Source organism: Rhincodon typus, chromosome 37, assembly GCF_021869965.1.
Source record: "Rhincodon typus isolate 14 chromosome 37, sRhiTyp1.1, whole genome shotgun sequence".
Classification (NCBI taxonomy): domain Eukaryota; kingdom Metazoa; phylum Chordata; class Chondrichthyes; order Orectolobiformes; family Rhincodontidae; genus Rhincodon; species Rhincodon typus.
The window spans coordinates 16868670-16879469 of record NC_063368.1 but is presented as its reverse complement, the minus strand read 5'-3'; the positions used below and the strand labels follow the sequence as shown (position 1 = coordinate 16879469).

Here is a 10800-nt window from a genome sequence, read left to right as displayed (position 1 = left end):
CAGGAGATCATTTATCCCTGCACTTAAATGTCTTCTCCAACTGAGTCCCATTTTTAGTATTGGAAAATGGCTACAGCCCCTCAGAACCAGTGCATTTGTGTAGAGCTAACCTGTTGTAACTGGCACCAAACACCTCAATAGCCATTACTTCCTCAGATCTCATGAGGAGCGTTAAGATCCTGACACCCATTTCAGGAAGCCTGGATTTATTTTAGCGCTCAAGTAATGTAATCAGAAACCCTTTCATCAAGAGAGGTAAGTAGTCATCTACTATCAGGAGAGAGAAAAATCCCTTGATATTGGAGCATTAATGTAAAATATCATCATGAAGAACCCAGTATTAAGACTAACACAACAGGAATATACTCATTTAGAACCCAGCAGAAGAGGGCTCAAGTAGTTACTGTTTCACTAATGAATCACCAAATTCACTTTTAAGTGAAGTTGAATAAAAATTGCTCAGGTTTACACATCATGAAAATCATTTGCATCCTCTAAGAGAATGCAAGGAACTTTGGATTTAGTTCCAATATAAAAATACTTCAGAACACAACCAAGTTATAGAATGCAGAGCAATCAGTTAAAGCAAAAAAAAAAAGAAAGAAAGAAAAAGAAAAGCACAACTGTGAAATACATGGGACATAATTATCACTGTTATATTGTCACCCCTAGTTGACCTTGGTGGGGTGGGGGTGGCAGGCAAGGAGATCTTCAATGCCACCAGGCTCACCATGGAGAGGTAAACATAGGAGGAATAGAGCTCCAGGTTGATCTGCTTGTTAACAGCATCCTCACAGTCCTTGTGGTAGCTCTGACACACTTGGGAGGCCATCTTCACTATTCCCACTCACTATCACCCAGACAATTCCAGAACTAAGCCTCTCTCCTACAAGCTCTTGTATTTATACTCCTGGGAACCACATCACCAATGGTGATTGACAATCCCTGATAGCCAATCAGGAATCCCCATGAATCCAGGAACCAATGAAGGGCATGGGGTAGAATGAGATACCCCAAGCCAATCAGAGCTTAGGAATGGAGGCAGATTTGGATCATTCAGTCATTGTCACTGAGGAACAGGAGGTGGATGTTCTGCCCTGAAAGCTCTGTGCTGTCATTTAATTATATCAAGGCTGGTCTGTTGCTTCCTGACACCTGCCCACATTGGTCCTGTATTCCCATCACACCATTAACGAACAAGCATCCAATTATCTTGCAACAGAAGTTTATTTGCTCCCAGCATTTCTGGGAAAGAGATTCCAGAGTTCTGATTCCTGGCACCTGCCCTGGATGGCCACAGCATAATTACAGCATTATACTCCCTGGTCATGGTAAAATAATTTCTCTCCATCTGACTCCTCAATCCCGTTCATTATTTTCCAAACCTTGAGTATAGTCACCCGTTAATCTTCGATACCCGAGTGAATGCAAGTCTACTCTTTGCAAATTGTCCTCACAATTTAGTCCCAGTTAGTTAGTCCTGGGATCGTTCTGGTGAATCTGCACTGTAGGGTGACAATGGTATTGTCACTGAGCTAGTCACTGAGAGGCTCAGATTAACACCATGAGGGCATGGGTTCAAATCCCACCCACGCCAGCTGGGTAGACTTTGAATTCAATTAATTAATAGGGAATAGAAAGCAAGTCTCAGTGATGGTGATCATGACAACTATCATCAATTGTTATAGAAATCCAGCTGGTTCATTGATATCCTTTAGGAAAAGACATCTGCTCTGGTCAATCTGTGATTACAGACCCACAGCAATGTCATTGACTCTTAACTTGCCTCTGAGATGGTCAGAAACCTTTAAGTTCAAAGGCAGTGAGGGATGAATGACAGGGCTTGGCCTTGCCAGTGACATTCTCCTCCATGAAACAAATTAAAAAAAACGTGCTCCAAGGCCAATATATCAGAATTGAATACAGTTCTCCAGGTGAGGTTTTACCCCGCGCTTTCCACAACTGTAGCACAACCTTCATGGATGGTATGGAGGCTCAGTGGTTAGTACTACTGCCTCACAGCATCAGGGGCCTGGGTTTGATTCCACCCTCAAATTACTGTCTGTGTGGAGTTTGCACATTTTCCCTGTGTCTGTGTGGGTTTCCTCCCACAGTCCAAAGGTGTGCAGGATAGGTGGATTAACTATGCTACATTGCCCCTTGATGTCCAGGAATGTGCAGGCTGGATGGGCTAGCCATGGGGAATGTAGTGTTATGAGGATGGGATGGGTCTGAATGGGATGCTTTTCAGAGGGTTGGTGTGGACCTGATGGGCTGAATGGCCTGCTTTCATACTGTAGGGATTCAATGATTTACATTCCAGCTCCACTGCCTTGCGATGAACACTAAAATGCAATTAGCATTTTAAAATCATCTCCTTTACTCTCCACAAGTTATTGATAATTTCTGCACGCAGGTCCCCAAACACTCTCTGCTCCTATTTAGCTCCTAGCTCTTCACGATTTCAGAAAACACTGATTTCTCTGTCTTGGTCTAAAGTACTCTTCCTCAGATTAAATTCTATTGGTCAATATTGTCCATTTGCTTTATTAGTGCCCTCTGGTTCTGTGTGGCAGAGGCAGGTTCAACTGAGATGTTCAAGAGGCACTGGGCAATTAAACAGGAACAACTTGCCAGGTTATAGGGAAAGACAGAAGATTCACACAAAGGGTAAAGTGCTCAGAGACCTAGTGCAAATATGACAAGCTGGTTGGCCATCTTCTACAGTATGACAATTCTGTTGTTTGGTCAATGATATTTACTGGGTCACCTCATATAACACCATCAGGAAACATGGATACATATTTTTTTTTTCATTGATGTTGTTTATAAATACGATGAAAGGCTGAGATTCCTGGACAGAATCCTGGGAACGATGGCTCGTCCCCTCCTGCCCATTGGAGTGCACAGCCTACTCTCAGTCTCTCATATCTGAACCAACTCCCAACATTCTTTTGTAAAGCCTTACCCATGATGTAACTGACATTAGGTTCTCTGACTTGCTTGAAGTGTTCCTGATCTTAAGATTTTCTGCCTTTCCTATCTCAAGTCCTTCAGATTGGGTAGGGCTTAGTGCAGTCTCCAACTATAACCCTTTCAGAAACATTACCTTGGCAACTTTAAGTGCAGTTAGATCCCAGTTAATGAAAGAAAATCCAAGTTTCCTGGAACCATCCACAATAACAGCATTCATAGTCAGTTCCCTTTTCAATAGGGAATCAGTGTACGTTTCAGAAATTCTGCAGTAAGTTGGGAAATTGACTAAGGAAAGATGTCATATCTGGAATTAGTTTCCCCCCGCCCCCACTTCGCTAATGACTACAACTATTTCTGCATTCCCTCCTCCAATTTAAGTCCAGTCCCAGTGAACAGAATTGCTGTTTATCCCATATCAGCCAGCTAAAATCAAAGACAACTAAGGTGCTTACATAAACACAGCACCCTCCTCCAAGACAGGAATGTTTTGTGACAGTCTTAAGAAATTACACACATTATGTCCCCTATCCTGAGATTGGTGTGTGAAACAGATCCTCCTCAGAATGAGGAGAAACCATATGACCATAGAGGTTTAGTGTCAGCACCCCTTTCCCTAATTGCTGATAATCCGTTGCTCCAGATTGCACCTGCTACAAGCCAATGTACACACACACACACACACACAGAGAATAGGTTGTTTGAACTAGCCTCACCACTCATCATTGGAAAATCTGTTCGCAGTCTCCATTCCACTTTCTTCCCCCCCCATCTAGTGTTTTATTAAAAAAAAACCAAACAAGACAGACACGAATGAATTCACTACCACTATCAAAAAACATATTTGTTGACACAACAGTCCCTCAAAGTCTGTCATAATGGGACAATGTCTTAATCTCAAGTGTCCTACTTTTGGACTTGCAGGTGCAAGAAAAAACCCACCCTTTCAAATCTGTACAGTTAGAAAAGGTCCATTCAGCAGCCCATACCTTTTTGTATCATTTCTCCAAGCTTTAATTTAAGCTGCTTGTCCTTTTGCAAGACTGCTTGCAAATAATAGCAAGCGATAAACCTCATGGTTCTCTGACATGGGCTCACTTCCTGTTTAAGTCAGTAATACACAGTATTTTATTTGTGGAGAGTCTAAGATGAGGCTCTGAGGAACTGCAGGGACATGTCACCAGGCAGCTGTCTTTAACGTGGTCACCAAAAAGGTGCTATTGATCTTAAGCATCTGCAGCCATGCTTTGAGATTGCATAGCGGGAAGGCCATAAGTCTATCTGGAACACTTGATTAGAGTCTACAGTCTCCCTTTTGTAAAAAATGTATGTTATTTGTGACACTATCCTCAGAAGTCAGCACCCTACATACTTGGCTAACGTAGCCCAAAATTATCTTTAGATATTCTGCCCTCTCTTGACATTATGCATAGGGTCCAAGGTTAGCTCCCCACAGCCAATTCATGGCAATAGACAAAAAGTTACCAATCCTTGGAGGCATTTGACAGATTGGTTGGGGGTGGGGGGAGGGGTTGGGTCAGGCCAGTTAGGAAAAAAAATATTCCAATCAAAGTTTGGCTATTTGGGTGCAGAAATCTGAACAAGAGAAAGATTGTTTCAATAACTATTTTCATATTCACTGAGAAGCAGAAAAGGGATTTTATTTAGATAACTAAATTTCAAAGTGTCACTCAGCTCAGCGTGAGCCTGTCAAACAGGTACTCTCCCATGCCATTCTCAGGGGCTCCCAGTCTCTTCAGGTTGGTGATGTGATCTCCCAGCTTCTTGATCATCTTCACTTGCTCATCCAAGTAGTGCCTCTCCAGGAAGTCACACAGCTGGAGAAAGAAACAAAGTGAGGGAGAGTAGTTCAGTCAAAACAGCATGGATCTTTATACTTGATATATCAGTGCCAATATGCAAGCATTTACATTTAACTGCAAGGACCAACACCATATCACCTTCAGCTGAAAGATCATGACATGACAAACTCACATGAGGGTCCATGTTGCCAGAGGTGAGTTTGTGCAGATCCAGCAGACTCTGGTTCACATCCTTCTCCATCTGCAGAGCTCTCTGCATTGCCTCCAGACCATTGCCCCACTCATCCTGCTCTGGCTTCTGGAGGGAGGGATAAAGAAAAACCCCCTATGGAGATTATAACTAGAACTAAAGTCTGTGCCTTTTAGGAAAAAGTGGTCATCTCAGACTGTTACCTTGGAATAGAAGAAAGAGGAAGCTTGATGATTCTGAAAGGGATCCTGATCAGGGCCCAAGAGGTGGAGCCTTGAGTCATGCAAGAGTTGCATGCCACATCCAACATTTAAAGATCATGACATACTGACAAATGAGGCAAGTAAGATGTTAGGAGGGTAGGGTGCTGATACAGTGCTGGGATGAAGTCAGATAAGTTGGATTCAGTAGTAGGAAAGTGAGTGGGGTGGACCAAGTCAGTGCTGGGAGATTGGCACACAAGACATACTTGCCAGTGCTAATAGGGGTTAGCCTACCAGTTATTGCTTGAACATTTTTATTATAACCCCCAATTCAGACTTAAACCAGAGACTGAGGATTAGGGACAGTGACTCAGTGGTTAGCATTGCTGCTTCACAGCACCAGGGACCTGGGTTCAATTCTGGCCTCAGTCGACTGTCCTGCATTTGCACATTCAACATGTGTTTCATCCAGGTGCTACACAGTTTCCGTCCACGGGCCAAAGGTGTGCAGGTTAAGTGGATTGACCATGCTAAATTACCCCATACTGTCCAGGAATGTGATGTGCTAGGTGGATTAGCCATGGGGAATGGTGTGTAACAAGAATAGGGGTGGTGGGATGCTTGTCAGAGGGTTGGTGTGGACTCAATAGGCCAAATGGCCTGCTTCCACACTCTGGATTCTATGATTCCTGCTGCAGTGGAGTTACTGGGAAGATATTCCACAGCCCGGGTAGTTCCTGCTAAAAGTGGAGCTTCAGACATAGCACTCCCATCTCCTCTCAAGTGGGCTCCAGCCCAGATTTTTGCAATGGTCCATATTTAGATCACTGGGACCTGAGTGGAAATCACTAGACACTGCATTAGTCCAATTAAAGCCACAGACATTCCATTGCAGTTTCCCCATTAAAAAGCCTCATGTTAAAAACATCAATGCCATCCTGTCCATACAAGGAGAAGGCATGTTTTCCATACCAGGCTTCTTGACCAAGCCCCAAGAGTTCAATATCAAGTACATGTCAGGCAGAAAAAAAGCTTCTTGATCAATTGTTAGATCCACTCCCTCAGGGAAGGGGAAACCCATAACAAGTTAAACATCCAACTTCACACCAACACAGTGTTGGAGTCAATGTAATCAAAAATAGGCACAAAAGTAATGGGGCCACAGAGTAACCAGCCTTGCTGCCTTACAGCAGCAGCGACCCAAGCTCAAATCCACCCATGGCAGATATGGAGTTCACACATTGTGCCTGCATGGGTAGCTTCCCACAGTCCAAAGATGTGGCAGCTAGGTGAATGGGCCATGGAAAATGCAGGGCTCCAAGCTGGGGGTGAGGTGGGATGGGATGCTCTAAGTTCACATTGGCCCTCTGATGGCCAGCTTCCACACTGGAGTTTCTTTGGATAATACTATTTACAATTACAATAGCTTCACCATTTTCACTCAGGAAATTGATTTAAAAATCCAACCTTGATGTCCTGCAGGAGGACTTGGCCTCCACGTTTATTCTGGAATGCCATCAGTTTCTCAGCGTGTTCCCATTCCTCATGGGACTGCTCCTTGAAGAACTCAGCAAAGTGACACAGGGCAACATCATCCCGGTCAAAGTAAGAGAACTGCAAATAGAGAACAAGAGAAGCCAAGACTCAAATTTCATCATTAGTCAAAAAGCAGGGAGTAGCATCATCAAGCATTACTTGGTCAACAGTTCACTACGTTACAAGTCATCTTTAAACAGGTTAAAAAGTGAGATACAGCATTGAAGTTACCTACAATTTCCAACAGTGGAACATCTCTTCAATTCCAGAAACACCAACCCCACCCTCAACAGGGAGGCCTGGCAGCAGTTAATTTTAAAGAAACTTAGATATTCTCTATAATGGATTGATGAATAAAACCCAGTGTTAAGTTGAAGGAATAGTAGATTTAGTTCTTGATATTATATACTCCAGGGTAAAGCCATTACAGCAGACAGCCCAAAGCAGAGATAAACTACATTCAAGACAACAGTTCACTGAACTGGAGAAATTCTAGTTACCCGACATGATGGTTATATTAAAACCCATTACCTTAATTACAAAAAATATAAATTTTAAAAAATGGGACCATCAAGACAACAACACTCACCATAGAGAGGTAAACATAGGAGGAATAGAGCTCCAGGTTGATCTGCTTGTTAACAGCATCCTCACAGTCCTTGTGGTAGTTCTGACACACTTGGGAGGCCATCTTCACTATTACCTAGACAACTATAGAACTGAGCCTCTCTACCACAAACTCTTGTATTTATACTCCTGGGGGCATCCTGCACGCAAACAGGGAATGATGTCACCAATGAAGATTGACAATCCCTTACAGCCAATCAGGAATCTCCATGAATTCAGGCACCAGTGAACTCAGGAGAGGGGTCTGTAGGGATGGGACTGAGACCCAGAGCCAATCAGAGATTTGGAAAATAGTGCCAGTTTGACCGGATTGTCTTGATGTTGTCACTAGTTTTTTGATTCCATTGACATTCCTCAATTCTGAAAACCTCTTGAAGTTTTATACTCTGGAACTATATCTTACTCTATTGCTGAAGCAGCTTTTCATAACCTGGTCAAGTTTGATACTTGTGAGGAGCTGTGAAGCTGATACAGTACCCTTTGCAGATCAAGAAAAGCTCAGTAGGTTTGGCAGCGGCTGTAGAGAGAAATCAGAGTTAACGTTTTGGGCCCAGTGATCCTTCCTCAGAACTGTTCTACACACGCAGCCAGACCTGCTGAGCTTTTCCAGCAATTTCTGTTTTTGTTTCTGATTTCCAGCATCCGCAGTTATTTCACTATTTTCTTTTCCTTAGCAAACCAGATCATCTTGAGGGAATTTGCAAACCAGCCATTGGACAGAGAAATGGAAATGTGAGAACGAGAGCAAGTGAACGTGGCTGAATCTAATGTCACCCACACACTCGTCTCAGCTGCAGTGATTTGAGAACAGACTCGATGGAGCAGCTTGTCTTTTCCTGTGTCAATACTATTTGTTCGATGGGTGACTTTAAACTTTACTGGCGAGATTTGAATCTGTTTGAAATGTTTAGACTCGAATATTTTCCAACTCTTTGATTCAGACACAAATGGAGACCATTTAGTGCCGAAAGTTTGTGCTGGCTCTTTGGAAGAACTTTCAAATTAGTCCCAGTCCTGTGATTTTCCTGATATTCCTGCCATTCATTTCATTGTCATTATATGTCTCCAAATTAATCTTTACCATTATTAAGGCATCTTCTTCTATTGTCCTGTCCTGACAGTGCATTCTTAATTGTAACAACTCACTATTTAAAAATAATTTTAGTCTCTCCCTCTGGCCTTGTTTTGTGTCACAATGGCTCAGTGGTTAGCACTGCTGCCTCACAGCACCAGGGACCTGGGTTCAATCCTGGCAATAGGTGACTGTCTGTGTGGAGTTTACACATTCTCCCCGTGTCTGCATGGGTCTCTTCCAAGTGCTGCAGTTTCCTCCTTAAGTCTAAAGATGTGCAGGCTAGGTGGATTGATTGTGCCAAATTTCCCCTACTGTCCAGGGATGTGCAGACAAGTGGGTTAACCATGGAAAATGTGTGGTTACAGGGAAAGGGGTGGGGAAGGCGAATGGTTAGTCTGGGTGCGATGTCTTGGAGGGTTGGTGCAGAGTCAATGGGCTAATGACCTGCTTCTGCACTGTAGGAATCCTATCATTCTCTAAGATCCCAAGCGTTGATGTCAGGGTTTATTAGAGAAGTGGTTCAATCCTGGATTAGGTGAATATGTGGTTTCCTTGGAGTAAACGCTGGTCTAGATGCAAAAACGAGGCTGTCTGAGATTCACACCCAGGACCACTGCTGACACTATAGATACAATCTTCTTGGGAGAGATACCACTAAATGGGCACAGTTGACCCACCTGAACAGAAACTGTACCTGGGCACTAAAACTTGTCCTTATTGAAAAGACCGAGATGCAGGGAACGTTCAGTCCTCATAAAGGGCTTTGTCCAAATGGATAAACATCGTGTGGTCACTCAGTAGCCACCCAGATGGACACAAGATCCTTTGATGGAAGGCCTGGGATTACAGATTCTTGGTGTAACTACTGACAAATCCTTTTCACAGGAACCACATGAATTCAGCATCTGCCAGCAGGGAGAAGGGATGGCTTGGGTTTGAAAAAAAAAACACCTCACCATTCTTTCAATTTGAGAATTGTGAGATTCAAAGATTGTGATTCAAGTGACCAAAGATTAATTTTCTTGTTGTAACAGCCAGACCTCAACTAAGTTCCGAAAATTAACTACCAAACCTCAGGCTTGCAGTCATGGCAACAAAAGGTTAAATCATTGATGTGAAGGAGATCAGTAGTGATCCAGCAGGATTGGAAGTGGATGTTTCCTTCAAATTCAACAAACTGACAAATTTATGAAGGAGTTGCTGCTCTTATAAACTGATGGATCAGGTCTGTCAGATGAACTATGTAATTTGAATGACACCATGTGGTTTGCTTTTAATTAACTACATTCACACTTTCCAGGATTGGAATTAGAGCTGGTCAACAGTGACCACTTTTACTTAGTTTAAAGCTCAGATTCATGGAACCAGCTTTAATTCAGTCTTCAACCTCAAAAATAAAAGCATACTTTGTATTGACCTTACTCTGTTCGCAAGGAACTGCCAAGAGAGCTTGTTTAATAAACTGGAGCTCACAAGAGTCCAGAACTGCTTGTCATTTACAACTTTGCTCAAGTGTTGCCAGAATTCTAAAAAGGAGTATGCACAAGATATAAGTGAGCTCAACTAGACAAGTTAATTCCTCATGGCATCTGCTTTTGGTTTTTAAGCACCGATTGTTTCCAAGCAAACTATTCTGTTCCAATGGAGCTCTTATTTGCAATATTTTAAACAGTGTTTCTACCCATTTGTTGGACTAAGTTCACAGGAGCTACTATTTTGACTGGCACTCATATTTGAGAAGCAGGTCAACTAGGTAGAAACCTAGATGCTAGAGACTCCAAAAATGAAAATGTTTTAAAAAAAAGTATCCAAGTAGGTCAAACAGGGTTTGTAAAATGTTTATGGAGTTAATGTTGAGTCACATCCTTTGATTTGATGTCCCATATTTAGAGGCTGTTGTCATTTGTTTATAAAAAGGCTCCTGTGGTAGTGTTCCTGCCTCAGCCCAGAGGCCCTGCTGAACCTGCTCCAGAAGAGTGAACCTTTGAACAGATTAAAAAAAAATGCTGTAGTTTATTCTTGATAATCCTTTGAACCTACTTGAAGCTAGGCACCTAGCCCCAATGTCAGCTTTAGCTGGGTAAGGAAAAGATAACATCATACTAATGCAAACTGTTGTTACAGCAGCTCTGTAAACTATTGATAGTGCAGTGCACTAAGATCATACAAAGATTAGATCTTGTCCTTGTGTCATGCCAAGGATGACACGTGCAAGTGACAATCTCATCAACATCTTGCCTGGTCTGGTATAAGAGATGCCAGATTTCAGACCATGAAAATCCAGTCCATAAGCACTTTATTTAACATTTTAACAAGCTTGGCCTCACTAGTTATAAGTTTCATAGCTGTACAAGTACATTACAAACTCATTTC

At 42.6% G+C, this 10800-nt stretch overlaps 1 protein-coding gene across 2 annotated transcripts in view; it reads right to left on the bottom strand.

The window, feature by feature from the left end:
- LOC109930388 (ferritin heavy chain A-like) overlaps positions 1 to 7436 on the bottom strand; it is an 8639-nt gene extending 1203 nt beyond the window's left edge. Inside the window, exons 1-4 of one of the 2 annotated variants that reach the window (XM_020529899.2) lie at positions 7315 to 7436; positions 6657 to 6803; positions 4969 to 5094; positions 4614 to 4811 (exon numbers count right to left, since the gene is read on the bottom strand). In XM_020529899.2, coding sequence (XP_020385488.1) covers positions 4665 to 4811; positions 4969 to 5094; positions 6657 to 6803; positions 7315 to 7416 — 522 coding nt within the window. In that variant the 5' untranslated portion in view covers positions 7417 to 7436 and the 3' untranslated portion in view covers positions 4614 to 4664. Of the gene's footprint in view, positions 1 to 4613; positions 4812 to 4968; positions 5095 to 6656; positions 6804 to 7314 lie in introns of those variants that run through there. The other variant, XM_048617669.1, reaches the window with a different exon arrangement.
- Between the last annotated feature and the right edge of the window lie 3364 nt (positions 7437 to 10800).